Source organism: Lepisma saccharinum, chromosome 23 (assembly GCF_977018435.1).
Source record: "Lepisma saccharinum chromosome 23, izLepSacc3.1, whole genome shotgun sequence".
In the NCBI taxonomy this organism is placed as follows: Eukaryota; Metazoa; Arthropoda; class Insecta; order Zygentoma; family Lepismatidae; genus Lepisma; species Lepisma saccharinum.
Genome location: NC_139251.1, coordinates 43696801 through 43716895, shown reverse-complemented (window position 1 = coordinate 43716895; position 20095 = coordinate 43696801). Strand labels below are relative to the sequence as shown.

General features: G+C 37.3%; 1 protein-coding gene across 1 annotated transcript in view; it reads left to right on the top strand.

The window, feature by feature from the left end:
* PsGEF (Protostome-specific GEF) overlaps window positions 1-20095 on the top strand; it is a 296488-nt gene that overhangs the window by 174480 nt on the left and 101913 nt on the right. Inside the window, exons 7-9 of the mRNA XM_083144724.1 lie at window positions 6611-6689; window positions 11438-11524; window positions 13975-14070. Of these exons, the coding sequence (XP_083000850.1) occupies window positions 6611-6689; window positions 11438-11524; window positions 13975-14070 (262 nt within the window). The remainder of the gene's footprint in view (window positions 1-6610; window positions 6690-11437; window positions 11525-13974; window positions 14071-20095) is intronic.

Sequence of the window (20095 nt, the reverse complement as noted above, 5' to 3'; positions counted from 1 at the left end):
CTTGTTGAACGACAGTGCTAACAACCTTATGAATGTAGACGCTGCAATTGGATGAAGGAAAGCCAGATTTCGAATCGTCAGAGCGAACTTGAAATGCATCAAGTCAAGGTTGATGCATTTTTTAGTGCATCACACGGAACAACACCTATTGAAAGTATTATATGATGCATTTATGTATGTATTTTGGTGCTCCAACAGGGTGGCCACTCTAGGACCATGATAAAATTCAAGTATAATTCCCGGTTTTCAAGGCGAACTTTCCAAAAATTCAAGGCTACAAGCAGATGTTTTGTCTATTTAAACCTTACGTATTACCACCTCTCAACATCCAAACACAAATATCTTAATAATATAAATATCACAATGAATGTATAAAAAAATCAATTCAATTAAATGGTATATATTGATGAGGTATAATGAGTGAAAATAGAGAAGCGGCTCGTTTAATGCTCTCTTTACACTGTTCATTAACCTGACGTTTCCGTCGACTGCCTCTAGTTATCCCAGGAATGCGCAGCATTTCACAATACTTCTGTGCTGAGGTTATAAGGGAGGTGACGAAAGTACACCTCACCGGTAGAGGACATGAGGAGTGATAACCTCTAGTCCGGGAGGAGTATATAACATGAAGTCCGGAAGGACAGCTCTCTCAGTTGACTACAAATCCTATCGATACACTTAGTGCGGGATAACGGAGGAACGTGAGTCAGAGTCGAATTACGAACTCTGTCAAGGCAATGGACACTGATTGTTAGTTTCATCTAGGACAGTACTTATCTGGAACAGCGGACAGTTATGATAACTGTGGAGAGAGAATTTTCACTCAGTTATATCTCATCTATCTCTTCATTGACCGGGACGGGCCCTTTGCAGTCATTATGAACCTTAAACCTCTCGTTTTGTCATTTGCTACATCCCAGTGACTCTCGATCCCCGATGTTAATTCGAGTCGCACTTCAATATATTTAAAATATTTAAGTCGCGGGGTTTAGATTTGCCATTTCACATACTCAGACTCGAAATACATTTACAAACATAAGTCACAAATATTAGGAGATACACTAACCTACGAAAAATTATTAATTGTATAAGAATTTCCAACTCAAATTTACCTAATCAACTTCTAACCTACGAAAAATTATTAATTGTATAAGAATTTCCAACTCAAATTTACCTAATCAACTTCTAACCTACGAAAAATTATTAATTGTATAAGAATTTCCAACTCAAATTTACCTAATCAACTTCTAACCTACGAAAAATTATTAATTGTATTAGAATTTCCAACTCAAATTTACCTAATCAACTTCTAACCTACGAAAAATTATTAATTGTATAAGAATTTCCAACTCAAATTTACCTAATCAACTTCTAACCTACGAAAAAATATTAATTGTATAAGAATTTCCAACTCAAATTTACCTAATCAACTTCTAACCTACGAAAAATTATTAATTGTATAAGAATTTCAAACTCAAACTTACCTAATCAACTTCTAACCTACGAAAAATTATTAATTGTATAAGAATTTCCAACTCAAATTTACCTAAGCAACTTCTAACCTACGAAAAATTATTAATTGTATAAGAATTTCCAACTCAAATTTACCTAATCAACTTCTAACCTACGAAAAATTATTAGTTGTATAAGAATTTCCAACTCAAATTTACCTAATCAACTTCTAACCTACGAAAAATGATTAATTGTATAAGAATTTCCAACTCAAATTTACCTAATCAACTTCAAGATATTTTATCTTGCCATAATCTTCCATCTGTTAGATATATTGTTCTGCAAAGAACACAAAGTAAACGGATTAAGATAATTCTGTTTTATTTTCAACGCAGCTTTTTCTTTCCTCGATAAAAGTAAAAGGTAAACCTTGCTTCAGGGCATTTATAAATATGTATACATTCCACGAGATTTGGATTAATAAAAGTTGCAATTTTTCACGTCTATTCAAAACATTCCCAGAGCCAATAATTCACGCAGAATTCCCGGAATTCTAGGAATTCCCTGTGAGTAGTCACCCTGGCCAAAAATGCATCGTTAACACACTTCATTGTGTTACTGGAACCAACATATTTGTGTCAATTGGATTCTGTGTGTATCCTCGCCTTCTTTGGATATCTGCTTAGGAAGAACTAGTCTCCTGTACCCATTAAATTGTAAGCTTAGAAGTGAAATTCTATTTTAAAAGTTAGATATTTTGCACAATTGTTCATAAATAAATTTTAAAAAATTACAGGCGTAACAATTTTGTTCAAATATTTTGTTACATAATTTGTGTATCATTTATTTTTCTACTGTATGAAGAAGCAAATACAAATAAAATGAATAAAGTACCGTAGTGATACAATAATAGTAACAAAACGTCTTTACACTAAATCACAATGCAAGACCTAATACACTTTTTGCAAATGGTCTTTCTTAATCTTCACTAAATAAGCAGCCGAAATTTTAGTTTAAGAATTAAATTACGAGTATGATTTATCTTTCTGTATAATAATTTTAATACATATGAACAAACTGAAAAAATGCACGAATCGAGTTCAATACATTTTGTGGTGAGTTTTTTTGCCGGATAGGTGCCTCTCTGAATTATTTGATATCTGATTAATTCGACTCACTTTATTTCATAATGTCTCTAATTCATTTTCCACCATCATTTGGCCAGATTTTCACCAGGACATACAATATGATATATATGTGTTTCTACAGAATGACTTGCAAGGAGCAGTTGAATCTTTAAGTCCACTTTATGCCTAGATAGTCTAATTGGGTCCAGACCTACAGTTTAAAATGGGATCCGAACCGATATCTTTTTTCCGGGGTATCGAACCCGGAACTTCTTGATTACGAGGCGACGACGTTACCACTTCGGTATCTGGGAGGCATGACTTTCAAGGAATTTGGTAACTTTTTTTCAAACTTAGTTGGCAACACTTGAAACTTGAGAAGACCTTCTCCCCTTGCAAGTAGAGACTCCGTTGAGTGAGCTCCGATACGTGGGGTTCAATATATCGGCTTGCCAAGTGGACCTAAGAACTTATCTTGTGGGAAAAAGATACGCGGAGGAAGCCTTCAAACTGGAAAAATATTATCATCCCATGTTTCCGTTTCTTAGCTAACTTGTCATGAAATAATTTGTTGATTTATTGCTATAGTTTAGAAGGGAACAAGACATTCTATAGAAGGGAATTACGTGTAGAAGTGAGATTACTTTCGTAACATCTCTGGCTGTTTTGCATTGGCAGCTTTGGAGCGAGTCATAAATCCCGGAGCAGCCAACAAGACATTCTATAGAAGGGAATTACGTGTAGAAGTGAGATTACTTTCGTAACATCTCTGGCTGTTTTGCATTGGCAGCTTTGGAGCGAGTCATAAATCCCGGAGCAGCCAATCAACAAACGAGCTGCTGGCGTCATCTCTACCCAGCACTTATCGGTATCCCTGTTGCTCGCGCTCTGGGCTGTTGGTAGGCTCACTAACTGGACTCGCGCGGTCAGCTGGAGTTGTTACGAAAATAATGACTATACTAGTACTTTAACCTAAAAATCACCAAAATATGTAAAATAAGAAATATACTTATGACTTAATATTCACGAAAATATGCCCAAAAACTAAAGATACATTTCTAAACTACGGTGTAAATAGTTTATAAAAGACTAAAAAAAGCGTAAAGGAAACAAGTAAAAATGTATGAAACTTAAAAGCATACCAGTCTATTTATTTTATTTCAAATATGAGTGCCATCTCTTGGCGAGTTTCACATACTTCTTGCTAGTTCACTTTATTGCTTTAGTTTATTTCAATTCCTTTTTTGTGCCACTTTTTGTTAACGCAACATCTTAGTTCATATGAGGTGCCCTGGGTTGCAAATTTGCAAATGCAAACCACGCATCTATACCCTGTCCAAGCTAACTGTGGAGCAAGGCGGCGCATAGCGTCAGAGAAACGAAGGAAATCGCTTTCCCCCACTCCACGCAATTCCGTTCCTCTTACGTGTTTATTGGTGGAGCCGTCTCGCGTCACTACTTGCGCAGATACTTGTTTTCGTTTGCCTGCTCCACAGTTAGCTGGGACGGAGTATACCTACCTACATACCAGACTGAACTTATATTTTTTAAAGGCTAGGATTTATTGCAAGACATTTTAAAATGTTTTCTATTTACCATGTACAGTGGCGTACGCAATGTGGGGAGGAGTCCTACAGCCCCTCCAGAAATTTTGGGAATGAAAGCAAGAAAGTCAAAATGGCAAATGCAAAGTCCTGTTAAAATGATACCCGATTACCGTTTTTGTCTTTCAACAACTTCTAAATCGAAGCTTTAAGGACGGTAATTTCGAAATCTTTCATTGTGTAACCCCCCCCCTAGAAAGTAGGTATGGAATATCCACCGTTACAATTTCAGCCCCCCTCCGAAAAGAAATCCTGCGTACGCTTGTGACCATATATCACACTTGCATTTCGACATTAAAGCATTGTTCGAATACAAAGATTAAATTAACGGAATATTGAAGATTATATGAAAGAAGAAACCGCATTATTTCCTCAGTAGCAGGACGTATGCTCCATGCTCTCGTTCCGGTCTGGGCATTTTTGAAGTCAGGGGATCCGAAGGGATGTCCTCGCACCCCTTAATTTTCTTCCGCGGGCCTGTTAATAGGAATATGGCCGCGGCAAAGACGAATGTTGCAAGGAATTTGCCCCAAACTTTAGCAAGCTGTAACTACTGAATAAGTTTACTTGAGAGGCTGGCGTTTCCGCAGTTCATGGCCCATGAGCGTGTCGTAAAGCTGTTTAAATGGTGTCGCACCTGCTCAAATATTTATTGAGTTGTCCATCCTTAAACCCCTTCCCTGTAAAAGTTTCGTCAAAATTGAAGAGGGTCGAGCAGGGACCGCCAGACTACTTGACATGGAATGACACTTATGAAAAGGCATTCTTCCTGGCAGACGACCCATTCCAAATTGTGTTCCTAACTCTATTTAGAGCAAATTACTTCTTGAAAAGTATTGATATCATTATATTACAGCGAATAAACAATGTTCGAGCAATCCTTTACCAACAGCAAAAGAATAAAACAAAGTTTAGTGCAAATATATTAATCGGAACTAGATTTACTAAACACTTAAATACGTCTACTCCGGGATTCTACTTGGTTACAAGGCAATAATGGTAGATAGACACAAAGCGAGATAATTCTAGGTCAAATATTCCCTACGTTTGCGATAGGTTCGTCTGAGAGAATTAATCCTCTAGATTATCTTTTTTCTGTAATCTGTGTCAATACTGTATTAAAGCATATAACGCAGAACCTCTATTACACAAAACTCTGGTAATGATATCGCCTTATAATCAAATATCCTTGGTTCATTTCCTGGTGAAGGAACACAATGGTTCGGATCCCCTTTTGAAGATCCAGTCCCGATTTCTTTATCTGACCAGAAATCGGACCTGGAACGAAACCTGGTAATTATCCTGATGTGAATTTTATCTATGTGTGTGTGTGCGTGTGTGAATGTTTGTATATAAGGGCTATGTTTCATATATATACAAATCTGCACATTATATTACATTATATATGTTATATATGTTAGATCTCTCATATGTTTACAGTATATTCTGTTTCCCTCCTAGAAGAAAAAATCTAGACCCACCTATGAAGGTCCGTGTTGAGACAATTGGTTTGCATGCAACGTCATCATTGGTAGGTCTTGGATCGCAACACAATATCAAAACAGTCACACAATACTGTATTACACTTCAAACTGTTGCAAGCTACAAGGGCAGCGATCTTATGGTACTAAAACAGATGGCAGCATAGTAATTTTGAAAACTTATAGGTGAAGTTAGGGACTGTAAATCGGGCTGTAATTGATTAGAACTGAGAAGTTAGTACACTTTTTATACTATGTCAATTGTGAACAATACGTATAATATAACTGGAGTGCAAAGGACTAATAATTAATTAATAGCAAGGTTGCGCACATAGAAGTAAGCGTGCGATACAAAAATTAGGAACTAAAATACATTACTTTCACAATTACAATTTTAATGATGCCACGTTGTTAGATTAGTGATAAAGATTTTCGCGTCATATCATACGTGGAACACGACGCGAAAATCGATTCCTAAGATCCATAAACCTGGCCTTCTAACCTAACAATGTTGGCATTATTAGAATTGTAATTGTGAAAATATGTTAGTTCGTTAGGAGTTTATGTAGCTTTTCTGAAGACATACCCCTCAGGGAGTATCGTACAAAGGGAATAAGTATTATTGAATCCATCAAATTGTCGTGGCGTGTGAAAAGCGCGACGAAACTATTTCAAACTTAAGATGCCTTGTTCTCAGTTTCCTACCTCTTCAAACCCCATTCGGGACCAAGACCTACCAATGATGACGTTGCATGAAACGGAAGTGTCTCTCCGCCGGCCTTGTTATTAGAAGGCTTTGGTTTGGCGAGACGGCCAGCCGAGTCACATCAATGTCAGTCGCAGGCGGCGTAATCGAGTTAGCGAGCGACCCTCAGGGTCAGTCATTTGACGTGCTTAGAGAAACCTCTCAACGGAGACGCTGACTGCTTTTTCTTTCTTCTTTCAGGACGTTCAAGGAACATTCAGGCTTCTTTCGCAGAGCGTTGGGCGAACCCAACATCAAGCGGCCTGTCCTCCGAACGGAGGTAAGTAAATGTGTATTTTCCTTTACCTATTTTCTGGAACTACTATGAGTGAGATGAGAACTAGGAACTTTTCTTTCCTATTAGTACTCGTATATTAACATGCTGGACGAGGTATCTCTTAGTAACTTCTTATTAATGGCATTTGTTATTTTTTTAAAAAATCCACTATTATTATTATATAAGACCTGACTTATTGAGAAGAGCGGTAGTCCAGTCGGTGTCGACCGCCGTGGCGGAGTGGTTAGCACAGCGCGCTACAACGCCAGAGATCCCAATTCGAATCCCGGATATATTTACCTTACATATATTCTTAACGTATTGATCCACAACGCACTTTATTTCTGCTATTATAAAATAAAGGCCGCCACTAATAGTGTAGCGGCTAACGCTGTCGCCTTGTAGACAAAGGGTCCTGGGTTCAATCCTCAGTGGAGCCACAGTACATCGGCTCAGGTTCAGTTCTGATTAACTTATCTGAGCATAATGTGGACTTTAAACAATTCAATGTATAATATATTATATTACAATAATAATTATTATAATGACTTTCCGAATACTTGAAAATAATATAAAAGTCAATTAATCTATCATTGATTTTTCACATTGATCTTTTTCCCGAGTATTCCCTGCTGCTATTTTCCTTACAATTTTCAAAATTAAAGTTTACGGAAGAGTATGGGTTAGAAATCGGCTGGAAAGATAATATGATGATGAAGGTGATCTCAACATGCTTTCTATTGAACTCTGGTATGTATTCATACATAAAATTCGCAGGATTTACTCACACAAAAAAATGTTGGAACTAAATACTATGTCAAACATTTAATACCCTGGCAATAATAAATATTTTCATTATCGGCTAACCACATCTGTTGTGTAAAAATTTCATTGTTGTGGATAAATTCTCTAATACGGATTAAAAAACAGGAATTCACCTCATTTCTGTTATAAAGAAAATGACACAACCAAGACTCAAAAACAATAGAAAAAAAAACGATTTTCCTTTCCAAACTCACAGATTATCTTCACATGACCAAACATTCGCTCTGATTGGTTGTTACCACAGCATCTAGCATAGGAGCAAGTCGCAGAATACGGTGTAGTCTCCCAGACCAGTTTATCGGCCAGTCTGGCAGCCATCATTTCCAGCCAGGTCAGCGTCAACTAGGACATCCAGCTCCGTGTAATTCGGCCTTTAGAAAACCCCATATAACCCTTATGTCCTTCTAGGTTGCGGACATGTAAGGGGCAATATTGATGTCCTCGCCATTCAAAAATCATGAAAACCTGCTACGACCGTGTCGCACTGTTGATAACCGCCATTGGAACACAAAAGAGATGGAGGCGTGAAATAGCATGTAATGACCCAGGGTGTATGCATCGTAGGGTCTTTTCTAGGATTTTTTTCCCTTTCTCTGTGGGCCGTTACCGGAAATTTTCCGAATTAAATCCTCGGTGCTTTTACTTGTAGCCCCAACGTTATTCACCCTGTTTATTGCCGTTCAGTTCCAACAGAGGGGATGGGGACTGAGAGGGCTAGAAACTTTCAAACGGAAGGAGCGATCTCCCCTCTGAACGTCATTGCAATTGAAATGAAGGTTAGAGGGGGTGCGTTCGAGAAGAAAGGAATAAAACGCCCGAATAAAGAAACGCCCTTTATTGAAACTGTGCCAAACACCAACATTTTAAAGTTCCATGTGCGAAAGAAACATCTCCTTTCTTCCGGATAGAGCAAGGAGCTAGACGGTGGCATCGATTTTTGCATTCAGTTGCATTATCGGCTTCCCCGAAAGCGAGTTGGCTACACTGTGTTACGCGTGTGTAGGCGGCTCAAGGCCAGGCTTCTACAACGTTACTCTGCACCAGAACTCTGACTTCTTTCTGCCTCTCCTGAGAACGAAGTGGCCTGGCTGCAGTGTTGCCAGTAGCGGCACCGATTAGAGAAAATGGTAACTTATAGAAAAAGTGTTTACATTCTTAATAAGACAACATGGAAATCTAGCTAAGCACATTTGTTGATGTTGCATCTGCCACATAAGAAATTTACAATCTAGGTTTTGTTCATTGTTCGAACTAGAATTACAGAATGGATTGATTGATTGAGTTGGTGTTTTAAGTCCACTTTATGCACAGTAAGGCTAATCGGGACTGGGCCTACGGTTTAAAGTGGGATCCGAACCACTACCTACCTTGATACGCACCCACTTAATTTATGAATTGAGTGTTTAATATGTTAATTTTAAAAAGAAATACTTGTGTTATTCTATGACGTCATAGTTTTTTTTACTCAGTTTTGTAGTATGTGCAATGGTTATTGACTAACCTTGATATAATTGAATGTTGGTTGCTATGTAAGGTATATGATTGATATCTAGGTGTATACTTTGATGCATCATTATCATGGCAGTATCAAATAAATATGATGAAAAATAGATCCGATAAAATATTTCATTTATTTAAAGCTATGGCGAATACCAAATGGGGAGCACATACTACCAGCATGCTTATGTTTTATAAGAATTATTATCGAGCAGTATTAGATTATGGATTAATGGTCTTGTGTAATCTTCCAGTAACAAAACTTTCTCCACTAGAAGTCCAGCAACGAAAAATTCTAAAAAGATGTTTGGGATTAATGAACAGTACTCCTAATGTAGTGGTATATATGGAGTCAGTAGAATGTTCGGTTTCTGTGAGGATAAAGTTAATTGCAATAAAAATGTTATTTAAAATACAACATTCACCAAGGCATCCATTCAATGATGTTTTATTAAATCTTTTAGAGCTGCATGATTCAGGAATAACCAATGATAAATCAGCTACGCTTTGGGTACAACTATTTAGTAAATATCACCATGAATGTAGTCAAGTACTCATAGCAAGAACATTGCCAGTATACTCGTTAGAATTTCCCACACAACCAATTCAAAATATATATTTCCCGAAATATAATCATTCAGCTGAGTTTAGAGAATCTTGGAGAATCACATATATACAGATGGGTCTAAAACTGAAAGTGGAGTAGGAGCAGCTCTTTATGATACTGAAAGAAATATATCAAAAATGTTTATGTTACCAGTGGAGGCATCCATATTTACAGCTGAACTATATGCGGTATATCAAGCTTTGATTTATATTGGTACTGTTCCTGAACAGAAATTTCTAATACTAGTTGATTCGCAAAGTGTTTTACAAGCAATACAATCTAATTATAAAAATTTATTTAAAATATCACCATATGTCATAAATTGTATTCGTGCAACTAATAGCTTAATAAGCAATGTAAAAGTAGTTCATTATGTGTGGGTAAAATCACACATTAATATTTACGGAAATGAACAAGCAGACAGATATGCAAAAGAAGCTGCTCAGATGAATGAAACAATCCAGTTACCATTGCATTACACAGATCTTTTGCCGAGGGTTAAGAAGAAAATTTTTGAAGAATGGAACTTATGGTGTAATAATGCATTAGAAAGCGTTGGTGAAAGTTATCGTTCTTATGTTGATTATACTAGGAAAAACCCTTGGTTTTATAATTGTAAAGGTTCAAGAAATGCAATTGTTTTAATAAATAGACTAAGAAGTGGTCACGCGAGAACATATCATCATTTATTTAAAATACACATTTTAAAATCTCCGAATTGTGACTGTGGTGATTCAAGGGGTGATGCTCATCATATTATTTTGGAATGTCCAATTCAATCAGAGAGAAGAAAGACTTTATACAAAACATTGTCAAAAATTAATGTTCCTTTCCCCATTAATATGACTTCAATGTTGTATGCTCCAGATGTTAGAATTGGATATGTTATACTTACTTTTTTGAGAAAAGCTGATATAAAATTATAATATATTTCTGTTACTGACTGAGTTAATGTAGTTATATAAAATTGTATTTAAGAGCGTTTATGAACTTTGTGTGTAAAACTTATATTAAAAATGTATCTTATGTACTTTATAATGTATGCTGGGCATAAACAGCCAATTGTAAAGCTGTAAGTCCAATAAACCTTGTTGAGTTGACTTGATTCTGATGGCTGAAGAAAGTTACTTTTAAACTGAATGTTTTAATTTGTGTACTCGAGTAATAATTTCGAGCTTAATAATTCTAAAAAGAAGTTTATTTTCGAGTGCAAGTATGCGTTATGAAGATCAACGGATGTTTTAAGATATTTTAATTGTGAGGGATTTAATATATTTTACATAAACATACCCGTAAGTGATTCCCAAGTCTTGAGAGGCCTCGTAGTAGGAATGGATTAACTGTAAGTATATTCACCGAGTTTCAACCGGGAACGTAACAATCTCCACCGGGTATCGAACCCGGGACCCCTTCATTACAAGGCGACGACCTATCATTGCGCCATCTGGGAGTCCCAATTAATGAATTGATTAATTATGTGCAGCTTATGCTAAACTGTTCTTTGCCTTGCATTGAATGGAATTACCCATTCACTCAAAATTAATTATCTTTGTTGTTATAAGAACGAAACTATCCCCGACTGACAATTTTAGTTGGGCGAGATTCTTTACAACAAGACTGTTGATGGGGGAAACCCTCGTGACCCCTCTTCCTGGGATTTCGCAGGCTAAGTTTAGAAATACCACTAGTTGTACTTGTTCTACTTGTTTTCCATACGAATCGAAGCGAAACTATTACGAGCCAACTGACTTTGACACCATAGCAACCACCACACCCAAGAGAAAGAAATCGAGGAAATCTCATGCTGTGTTCTATTTTCCAGGAGTCAAACCCATAATGGCCGTCCAATCAGACTCCAGCGTCGAGGAACTCATAAGCATCGAAGAGGCAGAGGCGATGACGTCAACAGGTAGGTCACTCCCTCTGGCAATTTATCCATTCTGAGGTAAAAGCTTGTGCATAGATTATGTTAAGTAGACAACGTACTGTGAGAACAGTAGAGAATAATATGTTCACATGTCAGGACAGCGAGTGAACTTGTTGTCAGGTTCTATAAAACAACCTTAATCATGACTTATCGTCGCGATTGGCCACAAGTGGCAGAAAAGCGACGTAAAATAGAAATACAAGAAACAAATGATCAAGGCTTGTAAGTTGACGACCAAAAAATTCTCAAGAAATTACTTTCAAAATGAATTGAAAAGACAGAGCTATAACAAAGCATGGCAATGAAACCCCTAATAGTTCTCTCCATAGATCAGTGGCGGCGATTAGGGGCGGTGAAGGTGGAGGATTGTCCCCCCCCCCCACTTCTTGACACTTTTGCTCACGTACTATGCTAAACCTTATCTACTGCTTTTGCACCCCCCCAAGTTTAGGAACCCAGTCGCCGCCACTGCTTTAGATTTAGCAACTTGTTTATATTGCTCTAAGCAACATACTAGCTAATAAATCATATCTGTTACAATTATGCCTAGGTTGTTGTCACAAGCAATTATTAGAAAAGGAATTAAATTCTTGCAACACATTATTTGTAATGATAACACTGGGGAACAGTGAAATTGCGGCACAGTGTTTGAGAGCTAATTTAGGGCAATTTCATGCTGCTGAATAATGATATAATAATATATTTCCTGAATTGGCTCTAATTTATGAATTAAATGCAACTAAACCAAAATGGTGGAGACATAAGACATACATATAAATGAACTTCCAACAACAATTTAATATTTCTTTTTGTGATTACAATCATTATTATAAAAATAAATTTATATAGCCCTATGATCATAATAATTAAGAAAATATGTAGACAATGAAGTAACAAACTATGTGAAACGTTTTCTATACGATTTCCTGTGCTGTATTGCTTTTTAGGACAATCCCTCTGTAAGCTCCAACAGTAGTCGGCCATCATGCGGCGATCCCACCGTCCTTGGTACCTTTCTTCCATTATCCTTATATCCTGATGGAACCTTTCTCCTTGTTCTTCACTAAAATGACCAAGGTTCTCAGGGAATCTGTCAATGTGGCTATGTAGAAAATGTATCTTCACACTCATATTAGCTCCCAATTTCTCAAATTTTTCAGCATATTTCCAACTATATCGGGGCACTTTTCTGCTCTGTGATTCCTCAAAAAGTTTTTGACGACGGACACAGAGCTCAGCCAGGCCTCAGATTCGATGTAAGACATGTAAGTTGTAAAATTGGCATCATTTATAAGTGTACGAAATTGTGGTGGTCCATCAAATATTCCTGCCTTCAATTTTTCAATACTTAGTCCTGGAAAAGTGTGTCATATATATTTGAAACAATCACCACTTGTATCTAAGGCCTTGACAAACTGTTTTATCAACCCAAGTTTAATATGCAGTGGCGGAAGGATGATTTTGTCCCTATCTATCAGCGGTTCATGAATGATATTAGCATTCCCCACTAATATTTTCCCTTGGGGGCCAAACTTTTATCTTCCAATGCTTTTCTCTAGCAAACATAGGAAACAGGGATACTTTGTGTACCCACTTTGCTGTCCTAGTAAAAAAAATCACCATCTTGAAATCCACACACACGAGCCACTTATGTTCAGCATATTCAATTTTTTTCTAAGACCATTTTTATGTTTTGGTATTCTTCCTTAAGCTATGTTGAGGGTCCGATATATTGCCTAGCAATGCTTCATAAGTTGCCTAGCAACAATTTACAAATAAATAAATAAGTTTCTGAATGAGAATTTCAGCCCAATATCAAATTTTGATATTACCGAGAAAGGCGTAGAGTAATTTTACCTCCTACATTTTCCATGGTGTGTTTATTTTTATAACTGGAGTCAATTCAACTGAACCTATCATACAATTTGCAATCACAGCTGTTTTGTGTGCTGAAACTGTTATTAAACTTTATGCCGCAAAATAAAATCTTTTTTTGTTCCCCAGTGTAATTAATTGAAGGTGCAAATTCATAATATTTGTAGAGTTTTCATGTTTGATCTATACTATGTCCCGGGAATATCTGAAGCGAGAGAACGAAACCAAGTCTCTGCGCAAGTAGTGACTCAAGAAGGCTCAACCAATGAACAAGTGCGATGCATGAAGGCGACTGCAGTTACCAGCCTGTACAGCAGAGTGTACTGCTTCGCCCCTCGCTTTCTCCCCTTCTCTGGCTTTATGCGCGGCCTTGCTCCACAGATTCCCTGGATAGGGTATATAATTACTGTATGCTGCATAAAATACTTAAATAACTTGCATGCATTGTATATACATGTGTGTCTAAGCTTTCTCTATTAGTCTCTTTTTCTTCAGCAACACAATTTCATCGGGGAGAACTATTTTATGTATATCTGTGCATGTATTTCTCTTCTCAGGAACTGATCGCAGAAGGGGGCGGAAGAAACTAGAGCCTTCGGTTGACTCACATTGGAGCGACTTGTACAAATCCGCGTCCAGTCTCGTTAAGTCTGGTTAGTCGGTTTTTCAAATTCCGCCAACAAAATTGCTTTGTTTTTTCTTACCTTTTAATTTTCTTGCTGTGGCAACTGCTTTGATTGGAAGCATAAGTTTCTTCGCTCATTGTTATAAGCTTGCGCATGCGCTGCACTATTCTGCGTTTGGTCGAACTTGATGGTTATTTCCCTACCGTGCGCAGTAGACTTGCGCAGAAACCAAGCGACGTTGCCACTGTTGGTGTTTCGCACTTTGTTCCTGTTATAAGAAACAACCAAGGCAGTTGTAAAATCTAGTAGAGCATGGCAACAGTGAATGCTTGACTCCCGTTTTTCCGATTCTGATTGGCTCATTGCCAAGCAGCGGAAAGCCGGATTAGACCAGAATTCCTAACTAGAAGGGAAGGCTTACAAGTTGGATCAAACGTAGAATTACTCATGCTTTCATTTTCTCATTTGCAAAGCAACAGCGAGTCCATAAATTCTCGTATCTTTCTGAACGATCTTGATGTGAGATGAATTCTTAAACTAATGATGGATTTCTGCGATCGAAAACTGACTATAGTTATATCTTCACGATATGGGTACATCAAACATCTATTGTAAGTTCTGCATATCAGGAATAAAGAGAGTGTAGAGGGCTTGAAGAATATGATGTAAAAGGCAATAAAGGGTCAAGTTATGTAAAAGATCATGTAAACACGACACTAATTGAAATATATACCTAGAACTAAGGTTAAGTTGCAAGTCTGGCAATCTACTAGTCAATTACAACAACTGACCACACATTTTTTTCAAAAAATGTGCATTGTCACGTGGACAACTTTTTACACTACTTGACAATTTCGCACCAGGCATGCATTTATTTAAATATCGTCGGAATGGGCACTGCTACTAAAGAGAATCCACGCATAATTTGAGAGTATGAATTTCTCCCCATGTTGCAAGTGAAAGCTGTTTTTAAACTTGATCATTAGGCTAGATACCGTGTTTGAAAAATATGATGAATAAGTATTTACAGAATCCCATGTATTCCTTAAGGAGAGACAACTTCAAATTCAAGTTACGGCTAAACAAATGGGAGTTTCGACTATTTCTAGCGCAAATATCATCTTCAATGGATCCTTTACCCGATAATACTTTTTTTCCGCCATCGGAAGTTTGATATCCCCAAGGAAACGAATAAAATAATTCTCCCATAATAGTAATGCATTTCTCCTTGCCTCCTACGGCCATCCTGGCAGTGTTGCCAAACCTAATGTGCATAAAAGAGCTAAATTTCACCTTAAATTGAGCTAAAGTTGACTTTCAAGAAGCTAGATTTACGAAGGCTGGATAAAGTGCCTCCCATGGTAATTTTAGTTGTCAAGAGGGTGGGGAGGGGGCGCTGCTATTACCGGTAACCTTAAAGTGATGATAATCTATTCTTAGTTTTCACCGTCTAGATCTGACGGCATCACCTATCTGAATAATCCACCGATGATTGTATGAATCGAAAATAAGGGATTACCGGATAGCAATATTGCCATCTTCACCTCAGCCAAGGCGCTATATAAAAGTAGCTGGGGAAGTAAGAGGGGGTGGGGCGACGCAGCCAATATAATAATATCACATCACGTGCAAAATGTATACGCATGGCAAAAGTTGGTCTATGTGGGCCGCGGCTAGTGATGGCATCATAGTGGGGCAGGGGGCGGGTGCCACATTTCACAGTCAAGCGAGTGCACGAAAGAGCCAGATCTGGTCCCAAAAGAGCTAAGTTGGCAACAGTGCTCCCAGCTGCCTCAGAGATAAAGACCTATGGGAAATTGTCCCTCTCCCCCTTAAGCCTCACTTCAGGTCCATAGTTACATACTGATTGTAGAAAAACCACTGTTTCATCGTGTAGCTAAACAAAGCCGAACCAACATTCACGTAATCACATTCGAACATTCTCCCGTGGGCTATGGATTATAATATAATGTTGTTCATTGAATATAAAAATTACATTGGAAATCTTGATATATAATATGATTGTTAAATAAAGTGCGTGCCTACACAAATTGAAATCGTTTATATTTGTTTAGTTTACGATACGTAATGATGGTTTGATGTACAGCAAGAAGTGTTCAAAAGTAACAGAAAATATGTTTGAAGACAAGGTATAGCCTACGTGCAAATATAGAAATCGTTCAGAAGTGACAGAAACAATGTTGATGGTTTTAAAGTTCAATTTAATGCAAAAAAAATCCATTCAACTAACAAAACCAAGTTGATGGTTTAAAATATATCTTACATGTACATAAAAATGACTCGAAAGTAACAGATACGGTTAAAAATACGTATAGCCTACGCGCAAAGAAAAATCGTGCAAAAGAAAGGCATGAGTATCTGAAGAAAAATCATTCAAAGAACACAGAAAACCCTACATTCACAAAAGATCATTAAAAATATCAGAAAACATGTTGATGATGCAAACGAATACCGTCAAAAGTTGCAAAAGGGTAGAAGAAACCTGTATGCACATCTGACTGTAACTCGTCTGCAATTTTAGTCTCTACTAACTTGTAAAGTGAAAATTTACTCTTTTGAAGACTTTCTGGGGAATGAAGAACCTGTCTGTTAAGACAGAGAATGATGAATTAATAAATGCCAAGCTATAAAGCTTATATAAATACTACGTAAGGTTCGTCTGGGAGCTTGGGTCCGTCTCAACAAGAGCTTTCTTGTAAAAATATTCGTAGTTTAAATTAACAGATTTGTCTTTGAATACTTTGTAGAAATCTAGCGTGGACTACCTTTTCGACTGTATAGATATTTGAAATAGTTTGTTGGCACCATTATGGCACAACATGTGAACTCCGTCATGCACAAGATCTTTGAGGACCAAAGCCTGCCTGCGAGGTGAAGAGGCAGTGGTCAGTGTGTTGAGTTTCATCGCCAACTCCTTTCTTCACACATGAGAGTGCTGTTTCTTTTGACCTGATTTTTTTCAAGGCTGAAATGTAGCTATAAGAAGTGCTCTGGTTACAAAAACAACATCATTTATTTTTTTCTGAAAACATATCCGTACATTTTTGGCATGTACATGATCTAATCTAAATCTACCTCACTGTGAAACTAAATGTAGGATATTTACCTTCAATGTCGTCAGCTATTCCCGCCATCATTTCTATTTACTCTCTATTTTCTGTCGGTGATACCAGGTGGCAGTAGCTTAGCGATTTCTCAGCAGAGGAAATGTACAAAATCATGCGGAAACAGAATCAAATGCTGAAAGATTCGCCATCACGCATTAAAAAAATAATAAAAGTGATGTACATGATCATGTACAAAGGGTCTGAAGGGGTTTTAAGTAGCTAGAGTTGAATTACTTTCGGAACATCTCCAGCGGACTACGCGAGTCTGTCTAGCGAGCCTAGTGGGCGTGTTGAGCCTGAGCAGGGTGCTTAGCGATAGGTTCTGGGTTGAGATGACGCCAGTGGCTCGCTTCGTTCATTGGCTGCTTCGAGAGTTGTGACTCGTTCCGAAGCTTCAAATGCATAACAGCTAAAGATGTTATGGAAATAATCTCCCTCTACCCAGTTAGTCTCACAATGCTGCGTCAGCACTGAAATTATGAGCCTTTTGCCAGAGACCGAACCTGGAACCGAAAAATACAAATCGAAAGAGATCTTCCTGTATCCGGCCTAATATTCAGTCGAGGACTGATATCAACGTTTGAAAAATATGGATTTTACTTTTCCAACTAAACTTATTAAAGTGCTGTGAATCGCAAGCGCTTTGGAACAGGGTGGGTGGTATGACTGGGAGCCAAGGTGGATTGATTCAAATCAGGTTGATAAAAATCGCGATTTAAATCAGGTGATACAACCTTTGTCAGAAAAGTTCCAGGACTGAGCTCACGGACTAATGGTCCTAGGTCTTGTCAAAATAGTCCCCTCGTCTACCTATGCGCAGTTGCCACCGTTTCAGTAGGTCATGGAAGCAATCAGAGAAAGCTTCATCCGGGATGCTTCTCAGCACATCTGTCGCAAAACTGTTTGGATTGCTACAATATCTTCATGACACTTCCCTTTCAGCGCTTTTTCACATGGGGGAAACAAAACAAAATCACACGCGACAGTTCGGGTGAATATGGGGGATGTGGTAGAGCAGGGATACGATGCTTGGACAGATAAAGCAATATGGGGCCTTGCATTGTCGTGCAATAAGAACCACTGCCAAGATGCCGACAAATCAGGACAGCACCACCAAATTGCTTGACAAAAACGTTTCAGCTCGTCAATATAAAAGTTTTGATTTATCGTTTATCCTTCAGGCAGGCATGGTGCATCAAACCTTTAGCATGAAAAAATGTGATCAACATTGTCTTCGGATCGTCTTGCGCTGAATCTCTACCCTCCCAAAACCTTTTGTGCCAATCAAAGACACGGCTTCTCGATAATGCCTTGTCACATATACGTATCATATTCCATGTTTTACTAGAGGGTTTCCTAGGTTAACAGAGAACTTAATGTTAACTCTCTGTTCAGAATCTACGTCCATCACGTCACTCGAGTAACTTCCAACTATATGTGCCAACAAGCCGAACAGTGGGTTGCAAAGCACAGCCCTGCCACCTAGTGAGTTTACATGGAAACACTTCCAAGGCCATGTTTATTCAAAACACATATCAGGTAACTGAATAACACCCATTTCTTGTGATTCAATATCATAGATAAAGAATAAGAAAATCAGTTCTGGAACTTTTCTGACAAAGGTTGCATTTTAAAAATAAATTTAATAAAAATAATATTTTTTTATAAAATAAATAACTTATAGAATAATGTACATAAGGGTTTTGTAGACATTAGAATCAATTTTGGTGAAAGTGCGTTAATCTCGTAATCATTGAATGGTGTTTATTAGGCTCTAAGAAAGGAAACCAAATATATGTACTGATGGAGTGAAGCTCATACGAAAAGAAATGTCATATGTAAACTGTAAACACGATTACATTTGTCTTGATTTAAAATTGAATAATTTTTATACGCAAAAATAGCAAACATTTTGTGTAGAATAATATACAAAATTCTTGTTAAACCGTGAATAGTGTCATTATTATAAAACTGTAAATAAACATTGCAGCTGCTATTTTGCAAACAATCATTAAAAATAGTGCCAAAATTAAGCTACAAAGCTTATAAAAAATATGTTAAGTTATAATTATTGAGTGCATCCAGAATGTTTTATTTTCGCTGGAAGAAAAGTTACTGAAATTATTATAGTTTCATCAACACACTCAACAAACATTTCCATGGTAGGTTCATATATATATAGTATCACAAAGAGAAAAATGTATATTTACATATATTTTTTTATTTGTATTAATCAAACTGTTCAAATATTTTACAGGGCCATTTACTAGAAAAAGCATTTCTATAAAAACATATATCTATTTGTATGGTGCCAAAAAGCATAGAAACAATTTTAAGCGTGTTTTTTTTTAAAAAATTAAAAAGTCAATTTAAATTTTAAAAAATTGAATAAAAACCATGATCTTTATCCACCCTGCTGGAAGCCTATCATAACTCAAGCACAGAGAAGGATGAGCCAAAACCTAACATGCGTCTGTATCTTCCTTCAGCATGAATGACTCGAACTCATCCTGACGTTTGATGTAAACGACCCTTTTCACGTGAACTGGAAGCAATGCTATTGTTGTGTTGGCATGGCGACGAAATGAGCACGGATTCTCGCCAAAATTTTGATTAAGCACCCTGGGATGTACCTTTTTTGTGTCTTACATGCACGAAGTAGGACTTTTTAATGATTCTCAATTTTTCCTTTTTTTTTTTTTTTTTTAATGCATGGGAGATTCTTTGAATGTTTCTTTTTCTGTTATCAATTTTCGCCTTCTTGAAGGCTGCATGGATTGTGCTAGATTTGCAGAATGAGTCTTTTCTCTTTCAGGTGATTTGCTCCACAAATACAGTAGACTGTCGCTTATCCGACATAAATTGGCCGGCAGAACGTCGGATAAGCGAAAATGTCGTATAATTGGAGTGTTAAGAAAAAGCCT